Below are 22,982 nucleotides of genomic sequence, written 5' to 3'. Positions count from 1 at the left end.
CATGTCTCTACCAAAAACAAACAAACAAAAAAACCACAAAAAACAAAAAACTGAGCCAGGCATAGTGGCCTGTGCCTGTAGTCCTAGCTACTTGAGAGGCTGAGGTGGGAGGACTGCTTAAGCCTGAGAAGCGGAGGTTGCAGCAAGCTAGGATTGCGCCACTGCACTCCAGCCTGGGTGGCATAGTGAGACCCTAGCTCAAAATACTACTACTGCCAATAATAATGATAATAATAATAATATGAAAAGCACCAGGTCAAAAAACTTATCCAATAACTCAATTCAACATTAATTTACAGTTCAGGAAGCTTTCAGTTATGAATAATTAATCTGGTTCTCATATTACATATACGGAAATATATGAATGACAGTTATTGAAACTCATTTGTTGTTTTGTATCAATGGGATTAAAGTGAAACATTCAGTTTATAAAAAATCATTTTTACAATTAATTGATCAAAAATTGCTTGAATCACTAAGAATTTACAAATCAAACTTCAAAGCTAATTTCAAAAAGAAACTGTACTCTACAGGCCCAATTTTAACGACAACCAAAATAAAACTGTTCTAAATTCTAAATGGCCATCCTACTTTAACACTATATTGTCAAACACTTACTAAGATTATTTAGTTAATGGATTAAAGACAATGCAAAAACATTTTAAAACAGTAAAAATCTTACAAGAATACCAAGGAGCCTCTGAATAATCTAAGGCAGTGGTTCTCAAAGCATGATTCCAGGACAGCATGATGAGCATCACTTAGGAACTTCTTAGAAACAATTCTTAGTCATGCATGTTTTTATGATGGGATTCTATTTATGTAGAATTATGTGCACAGAAAGATATGCAAAAACAAAACACTTGTTCTTCTACAGCTAAGTATTTCTGTTCAACCAGAGTCTGATTAAGATTCAAGTTTCATAATACCTAAATTGTGGTCTCTAAATATTATTTCCCACTAAAAGGAATAAAGGCTAATTTTAGAGAAATGGCTGTCTCCAGATCTGGGACAGAAAATATTCAAGATGAGCCTAGAATATTTTGTCATGGCAGAAAGTAAGACAGCTCTCAAGGAGTGCTAAGGCCATGTAATAAGGATTCAGAACCAAAGCAGCTTTTAAAGAGGCTTCCAGTAGCCCGAGTTAAGACAGTAAGAAAAACAAATGGAGTGGATTGAAACAATACAAATATTTTTAAATTCATGGGTTCATAATGATACTGAAACAACAAACTCACTCACTGTTCTCTCAAGAAGATATGAGAGAGCCAATTCATTATTTGGAAACTGGCAAATATAACTCCTCTAGCCCTGCTGCCTCTTTTTTTTTTTTTTTTTTTTTTTTTTTTTGAGACCGAGTCTTGCTCTATGGCCCAGACTGGAGAGCAGTGGCGCATCTCGACTCACTTCAACCTCCACCTCCCAGGTTCAAGAGATTCTCCTGCCTCATCTTCCTGAGTAGCTGGGATCACCAGCACCCACCACCACATCCGGCTAATTTTTGTACTTTTAGTGGAGACAGGGTTTCACCATGTTGGCTAGGCTGGTCTCAAACTCCCGACCTCAGGTGATCCGTCCGCCTTGGCCTCCCAAAGTGCTGGGATTACAGGTGTGAGCCACCACACCTGGCCAAGATCAGCTAGTAAGTTCTTAATTGTTGAAGCTGAATAATGAGTATAGGATTCATTTACACCATATTTGTGTATATTTGAAAAATTTCATAACAAGTTAAAATAACAGTGAGGGTGCATTTAAAAAGTGGAAAATAAATGTGCCATTTATTTACACTTTTACAAGTATTTTTTAACATTAAAATAAACATTACATTTTAATTTACCTTTTTACTGAGTCTTTGATTTTCTTTTTCAATTTTCAGGATTTTGGAAGCATTGCCTTCTACAGAATCCACAGTAGTCCGAAGCTCTTCTACAGTTTTTGTCAAACTTTGATTTTCCATCTCTAACTTCAATAATCTACTTGATGTCAACTCATTCACCTCATGGCCCAGGGATTTCTGTGGTGCTATAATATTGAAAAATACACCATTGTATTTACTCTTTACCATTTTTACTATGTTTACTCTTTACTATTTAAAAAGTTCAGTATATATGCATTGCATCATTTGATCCTTAACTTTATTAAAAATTCAATGAGGTTATATAAGATAAACATGATAAGAGAGGTAAATCTTTTTCTCCTTTTCTTTTTTTCTTTTTTTAAAGAGATGGGATCTCTCTCTGTCATCCAGGCTGGAGTGCAGTGATGTGTTCCTAGCTCAATGCAGCCTCAAACTCCTGGTCTGAAGGGATCCTCCCAGTTCAGTCTCCCAAGCGGCTGGGACTACAGGTACAGCCAGTTAATTTTTTTATTTTTTAGTAAAGACTGGGTCTCTGTTACTTAGGCTGGTCTGGGACTCCTGAGCTCAAGCAATCCTCCTGCCTTAGCCTCCCAAAGTGCTGGGATTACAGGCATGAGCTGCTGCACCCAGCCAAGAGATGAATCTTTAACTTTTAATGCATCCACAGCATTCTAGTGAAAAAAAGCATAAAATTTAGATTGAAGAAACTGGAGTTCAAGCAGACCCATTAAATATTTTGCCGATACAAGAACATTAGGATTTACAAATGAAAGATAAGACCTACTATTTCAAGAAAGGAAATGAATAAAGGCACTGGAGGGAATTTCCAGTGTATGCTTTTGTGTATGTTTCAAATTCTTCTTCATAAAAACCAAAGAAACACATGCACATCCAACATATCCCCCACCATGTATAAAATCTCTTCAAAATTAGGTAAGTAAATAACCTCCATATTTAAGTAAGGAAAACCTCAATTTTTATTTCCAGCTTTTCTAGTCATCATGTTGTTAATCTTTTACTGAAAGCTGGTATACTGAATAGTTACTGACTTTTAACATTCCATTAGTTGCCCAAGTCTTTTTTTAAATTAAAAGATTATTTAAATTTAACTATAAACTTACAGGATATATTATTCTAAGTAGCAACTAATGAAGGATTAAACGAATTTTGAAAATACAATACTACTTATTTTGGCTAAAAGTTCAAAATGAATATTCTGAGCATGCTGAAATTATTTTAAAATCTTTAATCCACTTCCATTCATTATCCCTTTATAAATCTGATTCTGTCTTAAGATATCTATTAAAACACAGTATAGAGTTTAAATATATAATATTCCCCAAGAGTAGCATTACTGTTAATCTACCTGGATTAGGTGTTTTTAAATAGTCACCATGATAAACAATAGATCTCTTGAAATTATTCCCATCTAAGTGAAATCTTGTGTCCTTTGACTAACATCTTCCCTATACCCTCAACCCCTCAGCCTCTGCTAACAACCATTTTACTCTGTTTCTATGAGTTTGAATTTTTTTGATACCACATATAAATGAGATCATGCACTATTGTCTTTCTGTACCTAGCTTATGTCACTTAACATAATGCCCTTCAAGTTCATCCATATTGTTGCAAATGACAGATTTTTTTTTTTTTTTTTTTTGAGACGGAGTCTCGCTCTGTCACCCAGGCTGGAGTGCAGTGGCGTGATAGTGGCTCACTGCAACCCCACCTCCCAAGTTGAAGAGATTCTCCTTCCTCAGCTTCCTGAGTAGCTGGGATTACAGGAACCTGCCAGAACGCTCGGCTAATTTTTGTATTTTTAATAGAGATGGGGTTTCACCACATTGGCCAGGCTGGTCTCAAACTCCGGTCTCAGGTGATCTACCATCTCAGCCTCCCAAAGTGCTGGGATTACAGGCGTGAGCCACCATGCCCGGCCAAACATTTTTTTTTTTTTTTTTTTTTTTGAGACAGAGTCTCACTGTGTCGCCAGGCTGGAATGCAGTGGCACAATCTTGGCTCACTGCAACCTCCGCCTCTTGGGTTCAAGTGATTTTCCTGCCTCCGCCTCCCAAGTAGCTGGGATTACAGGTGTGCGCCACCATACTCAGTTAATTTTTTTTTTTTTTTTTGATATTTTAAGTAGAGACAGGGTTTCACCATGTTGGCCAGGATGGTCTTGATCTCTTGACCTCGGGAACTGCCTGCCTCGGCCTCCCAGAAGTGCTGGGATTACAGCCATGAGCCACCACACCTGGCACCCCCCCTTTTTTTCTTCCTGGGACAGAGTCTCACTGTGTCACCTAGGCTGGAGTGCAATAGGATGATCTCAGCTCACTGCAACCTCTGCCTCCCAGATTCAAGAGGTTCTCCTGCCTCAGCCTCCCAAGTAGCTGGGATTACAGGTGCACACCACCATGCCTGGCTAATTTTTGTATTTTTAGTAGAGACGGGGTTTCACCATATTGGTCAGGCTGGTCTTGAACTCCTGACCTCGTGATTCATCTACCTCAGCCTACCAAAGTGCTGGGATTACAGGTGTGAGCCACTGCACCTGGCCAGAATTTCATTCTTTTTATGACTAATATTCCATTATGTATATAAAACACGTTTTCTTTATCCATCATTTCATTGACACAGATTGATTCCATATCTTGACATTTGTGAATAATGCTGCAACAAGCATGGGAATACAGATATCTCTTTGATATACTGATTTAATATCCTTTAGATATACACCCAGGAGCAAAACTGCTGAATGCTATGAGAGTTCTATTTTTAATTTTTTGAGGAACCTCCACACTGTTTTCCAGAATGGCCGAACCAGTTTACATTCCCACCTATTCCATAGAAACTTGAAAGCACAACTACTGCAAACTTTTATACTAGGTGATTATTAAACACACTGGCGTTTAAAAAACTTCTAAGATACTTTTAACTTTCCTAAGACACATGGGTTAGAAAATAAGATAGAAAAGTTCTGAAGCAAATTTTCTGAAATTCTGTAAATTTTCTAGAAAGTCCCTTGTATAATTTAAAAAATAAAAACTACACCATAGTAAAGCAAATAGTCAGTTCTACAACCCCAGCTAAGATCAATTACAAAACAACAGTGACAGAATAATAATGATATTTAATACTTGAATGCTTACTATTTACCAGGCACTATTTAAGGGCCTCACAAATACCAACAATTTAATCCTCAGAAGTCTAGACTAACAGAGTAGTAATTCTTAATTAATAGAGTAATTCTAACTACCTTTAGTAGAAAATATTTAAGTCTGAATTGCTTTCTTTGTAACTCAATTCACAAGGAATATAATTTTTAAAGTTTCACAAATATTTTAAGTAACATAGGTTCAATGATTGAATATCATCACTTACTCTATAGTCGGTACATGGGGCCCCAGAATTTGGTATTCGATTCTCAAGTGTAAAATAGGAAGAACCTAATTGGTAATCAATAGGTGGAATCATCTATAGAGGTAATTATTCTGTAAGCACCACATTATAAAATCTCAAGAGTTTATGTCTACCTCAACAGTACATCCTCGGTGTCTGGCATAGTATTTTACACACGATAGGTGCTTAGTAAGTATTTGCTGAAGAAACGCAAGTAGAACAATCTAACACTGGGCAAAACTGACGAGTTTTGAAACTAGTCTAATTTGAATAAATGTGACCTAACTGGTGAATTTTTTTGTAATTTCAAAAATTCATATTGCACATCCAAAGCTATAATCCAAACAACTGTATAAAATTATGCCCAGCTTTGAGAAAGAGGACAAGTCAATGTGAAGCCCAGGAAAAAAGAGCCAAAAGTTAAAAATTTACCTGGGGGAATCTTTCATTAGGTCCATGGTATAACTAGGCTGGGCTGGTTGGCAGGTATTATCTTATAATGGAGACTATACATATTACAAGTAGTCATGAAGATCCTTAAATTAACTAATTCTAACTATATATTCACCTGAAAATTTGCCCATTATGCTTTGACTCCCTATTTGGGTTTACCTATAGTCAAAGAACATGCTGACCACTAATATGACTTTTCTATTCTATTTACTAGATGACCATATTTCTTAAAATAAATTAATAAACTGGTATTGCAACCTCTTAGGATACTAACATGAAATAGTGGATAAGAAACCAATCAAATCTGTTATTGCATTCATAAAATTCAGTTGTAAGACATGCAAAGCTAGGGACCAGACCCAAGAAAATGCAAACAATGTATTACTGTGTGAAATCATATCTATGGAGACAGGTAGTCTTCTGAGATATCTCCCACTGCAGAAAATAAAGAACTGAAAGTAAACATAAATACAACTTCATGATTCAATTATCTATTTAAATTTTTAAAAAATTGAGAATACCTTCGGAAAGTTCACTAGTTCTGGATATCTGTTCCAGCTCCCAGCCAAGATGTAATGATTCATCCATACTTTGTTTCTGTGCCATTTCCAAAGTCATATTTTCTTCCATTAATTCTTCAATCTTTTTTCTATCCATATCTCGTTCCTTTTTTATTGGCAAGGATTAGGGAGAGAAAAAAGGCTAAGAAACAGTACAATTTCAAGCAAAAACTTTATTACTCAACTTTTATTTATCAGAAACTTAGTCATAATCATGAGTTCCTTAAATTGTTCAGTTTTGAAGGCACTTACAATTATCACTGGCAATTATACTGATTAAGTGTCTGACATCCTTTTAAGCTGATCTTTGGGGACACAATGAAAATTCTTCTTCATAGTCAACATACTGTTTTGGTGATCTAACAAAAGAATTATGAACCAACGCTAAATTTTAGCAAACAGATTTCTGTATTTTTAAAGACATGTTTACACAATAGCTTATTTATTGTGGTATTGAAAGGTTGAAGACAAAATTAGTAAGTAACATGCTTCTGTAACAAAAGCAGAAATTTCTACTACTTTTATATTTATATAAAGTTGGAGGCATCTAACTTATTTAGCTCTCTCTTCTCTGTTAAAGCCTCAAGGACACTAGCCATCCTTGCCAATACAAGGAAATCAGTTGAATCTTGAAAAGTTTTCCTTAGAGGCCATGTAACAGATCTATCTCTTAAAACTTACCATTTCCATATCATGAAGTTTAGCTTTTAGTTGTAAGTTCTCTTTTTCTAATTCATGTAATTTATCAGAACGAGCACGAGTTCCTTCTAGTTGGTCTTCCAACATGGTTTTTGTTTCTAATAAAACTTGATTGTCTTCTTTTAACTCCTATAAACATTTATCACAAATGTGTTAATATCTGTTAATTTTTTAAAGTTATGGAACATAAAGATTATCACAAAACATTAAGCCATCTTTATCAACAGTTCTATGCATGAGTAAACCTACTAATAGAAATACAATTAATGTTTTCTTGGCTTTTTACCCCAGAATGCAAACAAAACACTCAGTACTTAAGATATGTAATACTACTGTAACTTCACATTAAATTGTCGGGGCATATTTAACTTCCTCAGTCACAAAGATAAGGAATTAACTAAGTAGAAGTAGTCTTCCAGATATTTAAGATACAACTCTCCATGGAATCCAGGCTTAATGTATTGACTGAAATAGATTTAAATATTTCTCTGTACTTTGGGCTATAACTTGGAAGTGAAGGGCTTGAGGTTTTTGCAGTAAAATACCAAGACTTGAATCAGAACTCACATAAATCATAAACCAAGGCTCTATTAATAAATATTTTACATAAATACACCTTGAGGAAATCCTTAAAAGTCCCTGCATATGTTTTGCAGATAAAAGAGTTCATAATTCTATCTTGCTAAGTTATATACCTATGGTTTCTAAACTAAAGTCTAGAAAAAGTATACTAAGACAGTGATATTCATGAGAATCCCTTAACAGTGTCATGCATACACACGCCTTTAAATAACTGACAAATAATTAATATGTACTTTATCTCTACAGTCCTATTGGGTCTACTTACTGGTAACCTTCAAGTTAAAATGTTCTAACCACTTTCTCTTACATTTTCATTTCTTGATTTTGTATACTCTCTCCTTCTTATCCTACTACTGAAATTGACCAAAATCTCCTGTTTACAGATAATGAGGAAATTAGCTGAGAAAGAAGAAAAAGACACAAGACCTGTCAAAGTCTTTTTTTTTGTTTTGTTTGAGACAGAGTCTCACTCTGTCACCCAGGCTGGAGTGTAGTGGCGTGATCTCGACTCACTGCAACCTCCACCTCCTGGGTTCAAGCGATTCTCCTGCCTCAGCCTCCTGAGTAGCTGGGCTTACAGGCATGTGCCACCATGCCCGGCTAATTTTTTTATTTTTAGTTGAGACGGGGTTTTGACATGTTGGTCAGGCTGGTCTCGAACCCCTGACCTCAGGTGATCTGCCCTCCTTGGCCTCCCAAGTGCTGGGATTACAGACATGAGCCACTGTGCCCAGCCTCACTTGTCAAATTCTTGTCAAACTCAACTTCACGTAACAGTGAACTGTAACTATCAAGTTAGAAAAAATTTTTTTCATTTGTTTGCATATATAGAGGCTTAATTAATCTTAATTTAGTGATCTCAATTAAGAAGCAATCTGAAATATGTTTTGCTTTCACTTTTGGGAAAAAGTTTAAAATTAATAGAAATAAATATTTTGACTATAAGAAGGACTTCAAAGGTCTGCTCTATATATGATGCTAAGAAAAGGAATAAAAGAAGAGCCCCAAAGAGTTCAATAAAACTAGTAATATCCACAGGTCCCTTTTGTAGAAGTCTAACTAAAAGCAATATGCTAATCTATCATAAAATAAACATACCCAAATGTATTTACTGTTTGTTCACCATTTCAAGAGTTTCTCATGTTTATTAACTGCATTTTAAATATGTTAAAATTCTAACACAGAAAAAAAAATCATGGTTAATTATGCAACATACCTCAACTCTTGCCTTATAAAATTCAATATCATGTAGTCTCTCTTTATATCTGCTGACTTCACTTTCAAGCTTATCAACTCTGATTGCTTTCTCTCGAAGTGCATCTAATTCATCTCGGTACATTCTGGCAGAGCGAGCATCCGAAAGCAAATTCATGTTCTAAATAAAAATTTAAAAATATATTTTAATTATTATTTTCCGTTATCAACTTGTTATTCTTTGTTGCACAATTTGATACATTTATTTATTTACTGAGACAGAGTTTCACTCTTGTTGCCCAGGCTGGAGTGCAATGGTGTGATCTCAGCTCACGGCAACCTCTGTCTCCCAGGTTCAAGCGCTTCTTCTCCCTCAGCTTCCCAAGTAGCTGGGATTACAAGTTCCCACCACCATGCCCGGCTAATTTTTGTATTTTTAGTAGAGATGGAGTTTCGTTATGTTGGCCAGGCTGGTCTCAAAACTCCTGACCTCGGGTGATCCACTCACCGCAGCCTCCCAAAGTGCTGGGATTACAGGAGTGAGACACTGCACTTGGCTAATAAATTTACTTTAAAAATCAATGAATTACATACTTTAAAAAGGTGAATTTTACGGTATGTAAATTATATCTAATTTTTTTTTTAATGGGGAGATATAAACTTTTTTTTTCATTATCTTGGATACATTACTAAAATTTTTTAAAGCCTTTTTTAAAAAAACGAAGTATTTTAAACATATATATATATATACACATTTATGCTCATATTTTTAAAATATGTTCTCTGTCAGGAATGTAAACAATATTCAGGATATTTTAAAATAAGTTAACATCCATGTAACACAACCATTTGCAATTAATTTATGGTGAAAAAGTTAATTTTAAAATAAAAGATGGTAAAAATACAGAAAAGGCAAACAATATTACTAAAATAAATCATTAATTACTGTATAGAAGTTTCTATAGATATGTTGTGACATACCAAAATCTTGCTGACATTTTTTTAAAGCTTCCAAGTAAAATCATTAGTGCATATATTAATATCATTTGAGACAAATATTAAAATCCAACCTTTTAAAAGCCTTATTGTAATCTTTTAGGATAGTAGTTCTTAAAGTATAATCCAGGGTCTTCTGTGGGCCCTGAAACCTTTTCAGGGAGTTCAGAAGGTCAAAACTATTTTCATAATAACACTAAAACATTATTTGTCTTTTTCATTTTCATTCTCTCATGAGGGCACAGTAAAGTTTTCCAGAGGCTACATGGTGTGTGACATCTTAACAGACTAAATGCAGAAACAGCTATGAGAATCTAGTAGTAGTCATCTATTAAGCAAGGTATTAAAGAGATCTGCAAAAATGTAAAATAGTATCATTCTTTTCATTATTCTTTGTTTTGGAAAATAATGGTTATTTCATTAAAATACCTATGTATTCATCTACCTATTTTTTTTTTTTTTTGAGACAGAGTCTCACTCTGTCACCCAGGCTGGAGTGCAGCAGTGACACCATCTCAACTCACTGCCACCTCCACCTCCCAGGTTCAAGAGATTCTTGTGCCTGTCTCCCAAGTAGCTGGGATTATAGGTGTGCACCACCACACTCACTTAATTTTTGTATTTTCAGTAGAGACAGGGTTTTGCCATGTTGCCCAGGCTGGTCTTGAATTCCTGGCCTCAAGTGATCTGCCTGCCTTGGCCTTCCAAAGTGCTGGGATTACAGGTATGAGCCACCACGCCCAGTTGGAGTCTAACATGAAATGGGGTATTTTTTTAATGATTTTTTTTTTTTTTTTTTTTTTTTGAGACAGTGTCTCACTCGGTTACCCAGGCTGATCACTGGCATATTCACAGCTCACTGCAGCCTCGACCTCCCAGGCTCAAGTGATCTTCCCACCTCAGTCTCCCAAGTAGCTAGGACTACCAGCGTGTGCCCAACTACGTGCAGCTAATTTTTTCATTTTTTTTGCAGCGATGAGGTTTTGTCATGTTGCCCTGGCTGGTCTTTAACTCCTGGGCTCAAGCAACCTACCTGCCTTGGCCTCCCAAAGTGCTACAATTATGGGCATGAGCCACTGCACCCAACCCAAGTGACTTAATTTTTTTTTTTTTTCTGAGACGGAGTCTCGCACTGTTGCCTGGGCTGGAGTGCAATGGCGCAATCTTGGCTCACTGCAACCTCCACCTCCTGGGTTCAAGCAATTCTCCTGCCGCAGTCTACTGAGTAGCTGGGATTACAGGTGCCCACAAACACGCCTGGCTAATTTTTTGTATTTTTAGTAGAGACAGGGTTTCACTATGTTGGCCAGGCTGGTCTTGAACTCCTGACCTCTTGATCCACCTGCCTCAGCCTCCCAAAGTGCTGGGATTACAGGCGTGTGCCACTGCACTTGCCCAGACTTAAGTTTTTAAAAATTCATAGTTTTAGTTTTTAATATGATAAATACCAATAGATATAATCCATATTCAACCAATCCTCATTAATTTTTAAGAGTGGTGAGGAGGCTTGAGACCAAAAAGACTGAAAACTACTGCTTTAGAGAGAACCAACATACATTAAAAAAAAAAAAAAAACCCTGCTGCCAACAAGTAGAAAAGCAGCCACAGCATGTCTAGAAATAAAGACTATGAAGACTAGTCTCATTTATCTATGAAGGTCCCAGTTTATGATCCGGCAATTACAGTATTCCCTGCATCTAAAATGGCAGGTATGGGGAAGTTAAGGGAAAAAAACAACTATCCAGCCTTATCCTAATCCTTAGCACTTATGGATTAAAGAGCTCACACACTAATCTCAAATAAAAATGAAACATTAGAGTGACTGTAAAAGTGAGCTATTAATTACTCTTGGTTTAAGGTGAAAAAAGAAGAAGCTGCTGTAAAATAAAGATACTTTTAAAATTTTTAAAATCTTATTTAATAGGAAAAGAGTGAAAAAAATCAAAAAGCATTCTGTCATATATAAATTCGTATAAAACACTATCAGGCAGCAGAGACACAGAGAGATACACATAAAGAGCATAGTTTACAGTAGAGGTGTTCTAGCTTCCAAGGCCACAGAAGCCAAACACATCAAAAAGAAAAATCTGGAACTACCCCAGTCCTAAGTAGCTCTTTTGAATCTTAGCAGAGTTTGAACAGCATTAACATGGAAGAAAGTTTGGCTCTGGCATTTTTGAAGAGAGAGACTCTGAAAAAATCATCCAATCTCTGGAAGCCTCAGTAACCTCATTTATTTATATAAGCATTGAAGGAAAGGTTATAAATTACAATGAAGAAAATCAATTTCCAATTACTTGGTGGTCCTAAATAATAGATATTCCAGGTACCAACCTCTTGTTGCAGCCTTTTGAGTTCTATTTCCATTTGCTCAAGTTCTTGTTTACAATCCAACAACTGTTCAGTCTTTTCCTCCCTTAAATGCAAAAATACATTCATTAAGCATATTATTTTTGAAAACTGTGATCATCATCTGCATTAATATAAATGTATTATCACTACTAAATAACTAGTTGAACATAGTATTAGCCATAACCCTAATCTAGAAGAGAAAAAAAGATAGATATTAGGAATTTATACAATTAGATGCCATTAATCAAACCTCTTCCCTTTTTCCAAAGGCTAACCTCAATGGCTGATGTTCTCATAGTATGTAATAGTTTTTCTCTTCCTCTCTTTTCATCTTTCCTGCCCTCCACCCCTTCCATTTCCACTCTTCTTTCTCTCTTCCTCACTCTCTGCAGTTACAGACAGTTAAGCTAAGAATTTTTTTTGAGACAGAGTCTTGCTCTGTCGCCCAGGCTGGAGTGCAATGGCAGGAACTTGACTCACTGCAACCTCTGCCTCCCAGGTTCCAGCAATTCTCCTGCCTCAGTAGCTGGGATTACAGGCGCCCGCCACTATGCAGGCTAATTTTTTTTATTTTTAGTAGAGACGGGGTTTCACCATGTTACTCAGGCTGGTCTCGAACTCCTGACCTCAGGTGCTACCTGCCGTGGACTCCCAAAGTGCTGGGATTACAGGCATGCGCCACTGCGCCCGGCCTAAGCTAAGAATTTTTATGCAAGGCAGTTCTACCTGTGTCTGAGACTTATAAGGGTCTCCAACTATTTTCAACATTTACAGTGGCTGAAAGGAAATTATTACTTCCAATTGCCGTAAGATACTAAAATCTTTACTTCTCTATTGGTTTCAGCCTATAAACATCCGCGAATTTCTTCTATTAGTTTTTCTCTTAGAATTGCTTTACTTCTAATCTCCATTTTCTCTCTCTCCTTCACAATCAAGCTCCTTAAAATAAGCCTCCACTACTATCTCTACTTTTCTACCCTCTGTTCTTTAATAATAAAGTAAATGTTCACTGTATAAAACAATTTATTGTTCTAATCTCCTCATGCCCTTACATTTTTCAAAACCATTATATATTAACACATATTATAAAATATAATGTTTATATTATTTAAAATATATTATTAAAAATATATATACTTATATATTTTAAGAGACAAGATTTCACTCTGATGCCCAAGCTGGAGTGCAGTGGCATGATCACAGCTCACTGCAACCCTGAACTCCTGGACTCAAGTGATTCTCCTGCCTCAGCATCTGGAATAGCTGGGACTATAGGCATGTGCCACCACTTCTGGCTAATTTTTTGTAGAGATGAGGTCTCACTCTGTTGTCCAGGGTGGTCTTGAGCTCCTGGCCTCAAGCAATCTTCCTGCCTCAGCCTCCCACAGCACTGGGATTACAGGCATGAGCCATGGTGCCCAGCCCAAAACCATAATTTTTAACGGTAGAAAAATATTCCCTTTGCTAGAGAAACCATACCATATTAAATGGATTCCATTTTTCACTGTACTATATAATCTTTTAGTAAATAAGCTCATTACTATATATAAAATCCTGTGTATTTCGGGACAGTTTTCTTCTTCTTTTGTTTTTTAAGAGACAGGGTGTCACTATGTTGCCCAGCCTTGCTTTGAACTCTTGGGCCCAAGAATTCCACCCAGCCTGCTAAGTAACTGGGACTACAAGCGCGCACTGCTGTGCCTGGCTTTTGGGACAGATTTCTAAAAGTGCATTACAAGTTAAAAGGCATTTGAAACAGGTTAAGTATCCCTTATCTGAACTGCTTTGGACCCAGAAGTATTCAGAATTTTTTCAAGTTTTTTTTTTCCCCCCTTTGAGACAAGGTCTCACTCTGCTACCCAGGCTGGAGTGCAGTGGTGCAATCCCAGCTCACTGCAGCCTTGACCTCCTGGTTCAGGTGATCCTCCTGCCTCAAGCTCCCACATAGGTGGGACCACAGGCACGTGCCACCACACTGCAGCCTTGACCTCCGGTTCAGGTGATCCTCCTGCCTCAAGCTCCCACGTAGCTGGGACCACAGGCACGTGCCACCACACTCCTAATTTTAAAAAATTATTTGCAGAGACAGGTCTCCCTGTGTTGCCCAGGCTGGTCTCAAACTCCTGAGGCTCAAGCAATCCTCTTGCCTCAGCCTCCCAAAGTGCTGGAATTACAGGCGTAAGCCACCATGCCCTGCCTCATTTTAACCATTTTAAACATATAATTCAGTGGCATTAATTATGTTCACAATGTTGAATGTTGGCCATTCCTTATGTATGTTAACACACAGAATTCAAAACAGATGTCTACACAAAAATATGCACCTGAATGTTTATAGCAGCATTATTCATAATAGCCAAAAACTGGATTCAAATGCCCATCAACCAAAAAACGGTTAATCAAAATGTGGTATATCCATTCAGTGGAATATTATTCAACTCTAAAAATAATAAAGTATTGATACATGCTACAACATGGATGAACCTGGAAAACATTATGCTAAGTAAATGATGCCAGTCACAAAAGGCACGTACTGTATGATTTCGTTTATACAATAAAATGTCCAGAATAGGCAAATTCATGAAAACAGAAAGTAGATTAGTGATTGCCAGGAGCTGACAGCAAAGAGGGATGGATAGTGACAGTTACTAAATATGGGGTTTCTTTTTGCAGTGATGAAAACGTCGTGAAATTGGTGTGTGGGCTGGTGCAGTGGCTCATGCCTGTAATCCCAGCACTTTGGGAGGCTGAGGCAGTGAATCACAAGGTCAGGAGCTCAAGACCAGCCTAACTAACATAGTGAAACCCCATCTCCACTAAAAGTAAAAAAATTAGCCAGGTGTGGTGGTGCACACCTGTAAATCCCAGCTACCCAGGAGGCTGAGGCAGAATTGCTTGAACCCAAGAGGCAGAGGCTGCAGTGAGCCAAGATCACGCCATTGCACTCTAGCCTGGGTAACAGAGCGAGACTCCATCTCAAATAACAACAAAAACAAAACAAAAAAAAAACACAAGAAATTGCTGTGTGATGACTGCACAACTCTTTGAATAGACTAAAACCACTGAATTGTTCACTTTAAAAGGATTAATTTTCTGACCTGCGAATTATATCTCAATAAGGCTTTTATTTTTTTGAAAAATAACAAATAGTTAATATTAGAAAAATTCTTTCAAAACATGGGATTTATGGAGGCAGACTTAAAGGGACTCTTTGGTAGTATTAACTACTGCATAAAAGTGAAATTACTATTTTAAATAAAAAAATTACTTCTTTTACCCATATCACAAATTATACTTTTACACTATATGTTTATAAATCAAAAGCAATTATATCATAATGTACTACCCCATAAATGAGTATGCTGTTAATTTGCACTTTCTGGTTGTAATTACTTATTGTATAGTTTCCATTCGGTATAAGGCAACCTGCCGTTTTTGTCGACCATGATTTCTGCACTTCATTCACTTTAGTAGAGATTTGTCCCAATAAAAAGAACTAATATGAGATTTATTTCTTTTTAATAGAAGAAATCCATAAAGAAACACATTTTCAAAGGGCAACGAAGATATTAGATGGTATTTGTTGAAAAGCTAGTTACTGAGAAAACTTGTTACAATACTGGCACATTTATTTACCCATTAAAAATATCCATTTACATTTTCTAATCAGTATTAGAAAACCAAATTTCATCAATCTCCTCAAGTTGTTTGGAATTTTAATATACTCTACGTACAAGTAAATTTTATTTAAAAATTAAATTCGAACATAGTGCAAAACCTTAAACGAATTCACAGCCATCATTACGGTTCTAATTGCATGCTTTATCTAAAGACAGGAGAAATTGTGCTAAATTATATGGAACAAACTAGTGTTCACTATTTAGACTATCCATTAACTGCCAGTCAAACTAATAACAGCAATCTCTTCCCTAATTTTCCTGGTGCAGCTGTTTATAGAATATCCTGGGCGTGTTCATTTCAATAGATACATAATAATGCAGACATCCACAAATGAAAGCTGTTATTTTTTATTTTCAAATTTTCCTATGGACTGTAATATTTTTTCTACCTTGCATATTCAGTCACTTTCTTTAACTACTTTAAATAATCAGTAAATAAATTTAATTGCTACATTGTGGTTTTAAACTTAAAATCTATATTCTGAAGCTCAAATTCCAAGAAACCAAACCAAAAAAAAAAAAACCGGCCGCCACAACAAAAATCCTTTGTTCTTTTAAAAGTACAAAATAAAAACAAATCTCCAGCAGAGACTGATCACATTTTTACTTGTGGTTCACCAAGGAATGCCTATGTAACATTTATACTTAGTTTTCTGTAATAGTCTTTTAAAATTGAGAAAATACAATTTCATCAGCACTATCCAAATCTGAATGCAGTCATGCATCGTTTAAATATGGGAATACACTCTAACGAGTTAGGTGATTTCATCAATGGGCAAACATCACTGAGCATGTATAGTACTTACACATATCTAGATGGTAATACCCTACTATACACCTAGGCTATGTGGTATAGCCCAGTGCTTCTAGACTACAAACTTATACAGCATGTGACAGTACTGAATACCATAGGCAACCATAACATAATGGTATTTGTGTTTTTAAACATATCTGAACATAGAAAAGGTACAGTAAAAATAGGATATAAAATATTTAAAATGGTACACTTTTTTTTTTTTTGAGACAGAGTCTCGCTCTGTCCACCAGGCTGGAGTGCAGTGGTGTGCTTTTAACTCACTTCAACCTCCACCTCCTGGGTTCAAGCGATTCTCCTGCCTCAGCCTCCCAGGTAACTGGGACTACATACAGGTGCCTACCACCATGCCTGGCTAATTTTTGTATTTTTAGTAGACACAGGGTTTCACCATGTTGGCCAGGTTGGTCTTGAACTCCTGACCTCAAGTGATCCACCTGCCTCGGTCTCCCAAAGTGTTGGAATTACAGGCATGAGCCACAGCATCAGCCATGTTTTTAATAAACTTTAAAATTTTTAAACTTAATTCTTTTATAATAATGTTTAGTAATGTTTAGTTTAAAATGTAAACACATTGTACAACTGTACAAAAATATTTTCTTTCTTTATATCCTTATTCTTTTTTTTTTTTGAGACAGTGTCTCGCTCTGTCACCCAGGCTGGAGTGCAGTGTCATCATCTCGGCTCACTGCAGCCTCCACCTCCCTGGTTCAAGCAATTCCCCTGCCTCAGCCCCCCGAGTAGCTGGGATTACAGGTGCACCTCACCATGCCCAGATAATTTTTTTGTATTTTCTAGTAGAGACAGGGTTTCACCATGTTGGCCAGACTGGTCCTGAACTCCTGACCTCAGGCAATCTGCCCACCTCAGCCTCCCAAAGTGCTGGGATTACAGGTGTGAACCACCACGCCTGGCCTATATCCTTATTCTATCAGCATTTTTCTTTTCTGCTTTTACTTTTAAACTTTTTTGTTAAAAACTAAGACACACATTAGCCTAGGCCTACACAGGGTCAGGCACATCAAGGCATTACTAGATGATAGGGATTTTTCAGCTCCATTGTAATCTTACAGGACCACCTACCATCATATACGTGGCCCATTGTTAAATAAAATGTCGTTACGTGGCACATGACTGTATTTACCTTTACTAAGTACGTGACTGAGGCATTTCAATGCAAGACACATACACGAAACTATCTTTTGGTAATAGTATAATGCCAAGAACTCAGTCTTTTAAAACATTAAGTTTTTGGGGGGGAGAATAGGTGCAAAACATTAATTTTAAAAGAGTTAGACTTACTGGTCTCCATCAGTAGTTCCTAGTAATTTGGATTTCAAGGAAAGGAAGACAAAAATTTAAGAGCTCCAATTTGCCAAAGGAGGACCTTATTTTAATAAAAAAATACATTAACACTAGAAAGCTAGAAAGGCCATAAATCCAGAATAACAGGTATCCTTTAAATTGGTAAGATTTAACATAGGAAAACCTTATGCCAACCTCCTTATTTTTCTCATTTTGACATATACTTGTGAAAACACTGACACAAGCTAGAAATATTTCCATAAGCTTAAAAATATTGTTTAGGTCACCTTTGGGACCACATAAATTCGATGAACCTCGAAAATCAGCAACTTACAATTCCTGCCTAAGCCTTCGTATCTTGGCTTTAGCATCTGCCAGTTCCACCGACAGATGTTGTCGACTTTCTGTTCGCTTCATGCCTGGAGAACCACAGGGTGACTGTGCAGATGAAGAGGCATGGGGTAGAGAATGAAGACCATCTCGCTCTTCAGAGAGTTCTATGATAGTCTAGAAATACACACAGAATCACTTTCAGTATTCTACGTATTAGCAAACTAAACACATCAACAAGATCCACTAGGTCTAAGAATTGTACTACAATATCAAAAACAATTCATTGGTCAAAAACATCTTAACTATCATATTTAGTTGTCATTCTTAAAAGTTCCATTCAACAGTTCATGCATGAGCTACTTAGTAAATGATACTAAAGAAGATAATGTTTTTCCCTTCCTAGTTTTTTTCTTTTCATACCTATTTATTTATTTATTTATTTATTTATTTTTTTTTTTAAGTTCCGAGGTACATGTGGTAGGGTATGCGTATTTGTTACATAGGTAAATGTGTGCCATAGTAGTCTGCTGCACCTGACAACCCATCACCTAGGTATTAAGCCCAGCATGCATTAGCTCTTTTCTCTAATGTTTCCCCACCTGGCCTCCCCCGACAGGCTCCAGTGAGTGTTGTTCACCTCCCTGTGTCCATGTGCTCTCATTGTTCAGCTCCCACTGAAAAGTGAGAACGTGTGGTGTTTGCTTTTCTGTTCCTACATTAGTTTGCTGAGGATAAAGGTGTCAAGCTTCATCCATGTCCCTGCAAAGGACATGATCTCATTCCTTTTTAAGGCTGCACAGTATCCCATGGTTTATATGTAACACACTTTCTTTATCCAGTCTATCATTGAGGGGCATTTGGGTTCATTCCATGTCTTTGCTATTTTTTCCCTTCCTAGTTTTTTTAACAAAAGAAATCAATTATGATGAAAATGATTAGATTAGACAGCCAATGGTGGAAAGGCATAAAAGACCTGCTGACATAGAAAGGAAATAGTGATTTGGCTGGCACTATGTTGTCCAATATAATAGCCAGTAGCATAGGTGGCTATTTAATTAAAAATTTTTTAAGTTAAAAATTCAGTTCTGGGCCGGGCACAGTGGCTCACACCTATAATCCCAGCACTTAGGGAGGCCAAGGAGAGCAGATCATTTGAGGTCAGGAGTTCAAGACCAGCCTAACCAACATGGTGAAATCCCATATGAACTAAAAATACAAAAAAAGTAGCTGGGCATGGTGGTGCACACCTGTAATCTCAGCTACCCGGGAGGCTGAGGCAAGAGATTACAATAAGCCAAGATTGCTTCACTGCATTCCAGCCTGGGTGACAGAGTGAGAGTCTCAAAAATATAAAATAAAATAAAATTCAGTTCCTTAGTCATACTAGCCACATTTCAAGTGCACACAGCCATTACTGTATGCACTGGGACAGCCCAGAAACACAATCTTGGACAGCCCAGAAATACAATCTTGCCATCACAGCAGAATTGGACAGCACTGCTCTTGAATTATGAACAGGGTTCTTGGAGGGTCCTAACAATACCTCAAAGGTTTAGCTTAATCTCTTTACTCTGCAGTAAGTAACTGAGGAACAGTGATTGATTTCTCCATAATCACACAGCTAGCTAACATGCCATGACTTCAGGCCAGCCTAACTCCACATCTTCTGCTCTCTCTAATAGCAGTCCCAATCTGCTTCCCATCTCAAAGATAGATTCCTTCCTTCCTTCTGCTTCCCATCTCAAAGACAGATTCCTTCCTTCCTTCCTTCTTTCCTTCCTTCCTTCCTTCCTTCCTTCCTTCCTTCCTTCCTTCCTTCCTCCTTCTCCCCTCCCCTCCCCTCCCCTCTTCCCTCCTCTCTGCCCCCCTCCTCTCTCTCTCTCTTTCCCCTCCATGGGACACAAACCTCCCTTTCATTTTCCTAAATCTAAACTTTAAGGGCTATATGTACCTATTCCTCCATTCCCCTAATTTTCCTTTTGTTCTCTGTAAATTATCTTACTCTAAACCAATTTCTCAGGTTTTCTTTCAAACTTCTCAGGCAAATAAACTGTCTTATATAGAAATTTCAGCTGTACTACTATTCCAGAAAGAATGGTGGGGTTACCATCTTGGGATCATGAAATAAGCATCCTTGCTTTATTTTTCATCACCAAGTCTTATCTGCCTTCCCTGAATCATTACTTTCTTTTTTCTCAACATCTACCACAATTCATTTATTTATCCTCAGGATACATTTCACCTGTATCAAGGTCTGTCTTACCTTCCTGCCTGTAACTATTGCTTTCCGATTCCATATGTCTGTTGATGAATCTCAGAATGTTACTTCCCATTTCTTTTTCTCCCTACTAATTTCATGTCCACTCCTTATTCAATGCATAGTTTTCTCTAGCAAAGGAAGCAATTTTTCTATTGTAGCATGCCTCCTTTACTGTCATTTTCCTATGTCACCATACCTACTCCTGAATCTTTAATCACTCAACTCCTCCCCGCTTTTACTCAGTCCAGAATATTATTCCTGGCTACTTTAGAGTTCCTACTCAGTCTGGAATTATAATTAGGCCCTTAAATGTCATCCTTACTGTGCTGTTACTGACTCACTCTTTGCAGAAAAAGAAAAAGGAATTAACATTTATAGAACTTGTGAGGGATTTTCCAACAAGATCTCATCCAATACTACAATTTGCAATAGAGGTATTATGCCAGTTTTAGACATGAGAAAACTTAGGTTCATATAGATTAAATAACTTAACCGAAGTCACCCAACCAATAATACAGATAGCAGAGATTCAAATTCAAGTTTGACTCTAACACTGTTATCTTCCTGACCCACCATCAGTTTTCTCTATTTTTACTCCAAGATGATAAAGCTCTAGCAGAAAAACAAGAAGTTACGCAGTCCTACTACAGATCTTGCCATCCATTTTCAATTAAACTCTTTCCACTGCCCATCTATCCTTTTATTGAAATATTGCTGATCTCCTCTCAAATTTCCCTATGATGACTCTGTAAATGTATTACCTTTTCTCTACTTAAGCCTCCAACTGCAAACTGCTATCATTACTTCCAGTAAATGACCTCTCCTCCAATTTGCCAAAGAAACAAAACCACCTGGGATTAACTCCTTTCTTCTTATGCATTTTTTTTGCTCCTAATACATATTCCTTACTTAAACATTTCAATTTCTTTCTTCTTATTGGCTTTTTTCTCTGTGTTCTTCAAAGATATACAAGTTTCTTTTACTCAGGAAAAAAAAATCATATTCCCTTCTTGGCACTTTTTGAAGGATGGTTCCTATGTCCAATGACACTATTCAGTTCTATCCCTCTATCAGCGTGCTCATCCCAACTTCCCTATCTCTCTGTGAATAGTGTTATTAATTTTCATAGTTGACTGCATGTACTTGGAGTCAACTTTTATTTGTATATTTTCTTACTGTCTCAATTACCTTTAATCTTGCTTTCTAATATCTCCTGACTCTAACAAAGCTGACAGATAGTAGTAAGTATATAATATTTGTCTCATACACAAACAAACTAGCACTTAATTATATGCTAGCTCATATTTTGTACTTACAAATAATGTAGTTTTCTCAATAAACCAGACGCAATCTTTCTTACACCTCCTTTGTATCTCTCAATCTCTAATTTTATCTAGCATAGTATTTTACATAAAAATGGGTGCTCAAAAATATTCAATTAAGCAATTCACAAAACTAAGAACAGGAGAAAATATAGAAGACAGACACTACATGTGAACTTAGTAGGTGGTGAAATGGTGATATCTATCAAGAACTTCCAAAAGTCAATGAATTACATATTACAAAATATTAAAAAGAAAGAAAGAAACCTGGTATTTTAAAAGTTAAGAGTTCCCAGAGTATTTTCCATTAAAGATTATTTAGATATTTTGACTTTTCTCTAATAGCAGTAACTTCTTGAGCTCAAGGTTTCCCATACATTTTCAAAATAGTCTGATGCAAAAACAAACAAAACAAAATAATCTGATGGCAAATGTTTTTAAAGCATAACTAATTTCATATACCCTCCCACTCCTGTAGCATATATGTAAGAATATATATAGGAATATATACTATATGCTACAAGAATATATATAAAAATGATATATATTATTTTTTGTACTTATCACTTTCACAATTTTATTATTGTTAATTATTTTAATAAAATAACTTCCTTATTAGACTATAACAATTTTTGGTTCTTTTTTGAAATAGTTTGTCAATTTTTTTGCTCCCAAGCACAAGACCTTGCAAAAACCAGTTGTTTCTTAATATATGGTGAAGAATGAACATAAAAAGACACATCAATGCTAAAGACAAAAAAAAAAAACAAAACACAAAAACAGGTGACCTATTAATTCTACTTGTAGAACTCATTATTAAGGAAAAGAAATTAGTGATGTGCCCAGTACAATCATGGATTTAAGCAAAGGTATTACAGTATTATGTTTCTAACCACAGGCAGTGGAGTTAGATCTGGCAAATTACTTAACTACTTGGGGCTCAAGTATCTTTACCTATAAAATGGGGTTTTCATGCAGATTTAAAAAAACAGTATGTGTTAAACTTACAGCACAAAGTCTAGCATAAAATAAACAGTGATAATAAAGAGGTCTTAAATTCATTAAAAATCTCCTATTTGGTTTTTAGTAAAAGGAGAGGACTGAAGACATACTTTTTCTATAGCATTAAGAATACGAAAGAGAAATGTTAAAAAGGGTGACCAAATACATAC

The 22,982-nt window shown here is 36.4% G+C and overlaps 2 protein-coding genes across 20 annotated transcripts in view; one reads left to right on the top strand and one right to left on the bottom strand.

Moving 5' to 3' along the window:
* The window catches only part of LOC135966914 (putative prolyl-tRNA synthetase associated domain-containing protein 1), a 59,621-nt gene extending 56,929 nt beyond the window's left edge, over positions 1-2,692 (top strand). For both annotated transcript variants that reach the window (XR_010580635.2, XM_074011790.1), the window contains one exon: positions 1,877-2,692. The gene's annotated coding sequence lies outside the window, so the exon portion shown is untranslated. The remainder of the gene's footprint in view (positions 1-1,876) is intronic.
* Positions 1-22,982, bottom strand: part of CCDC88A (coiled-coil domain containing 88A) — a 130,668-nt gene that overhangs the window by 50,893 nt on the left and 56,793 nt on the right. For all 18 annotated transcript variants that reach the window (XM_005575836.5, XM_005575837.5, XM_005575841.5 and 15 more), the window contains exons 8-13: positions 18,230-18,402; positions 12,079-12,160; positions 8,771-8,929; positions 6,955-7,101; positions 6,235-6,379; positions 1,838-2,022 (exon numbers count right to left, since the gene is read on the bottom strand). In XM_005575836.5, the coding sequence (XP_005575893.1) occupies positions 1,838-2,022; positions 6,235-6,379; positions 6,955-7,101; positions 8,771-8,929; positions 12,079-12,160; positions 18,230-18,402 (891 nt within the window). The remainder of the gene's footprint in view (positions 1-1,837; positions 2,023-6,234; positions 6,380-6,954; positions 7,102-8,770; positions 8,930-12,078; positions 12,161-18,229; positions 18,403-22,982) is intronic.

The sequence above is a fragment of the Macaca fascicularis genome, chromosome 13 (assembly GCF_037993035.2).
Source record: "Macaca fascicularis isolate 582-1 chromosome 13, T2T-MFA8v1.1".
Classification (NCBI taxonomy): Eukaryota; Metazoa; Chordata; class Mammalia; order Primates; family Cercopithecidae; genus Macaca; species Macaca fascicularis.
The sequence above is the reverse complement of the archived record's forward strand: the minus strand, read 5'-3'. Positions and strand labels throughout refer to the sequence as shown.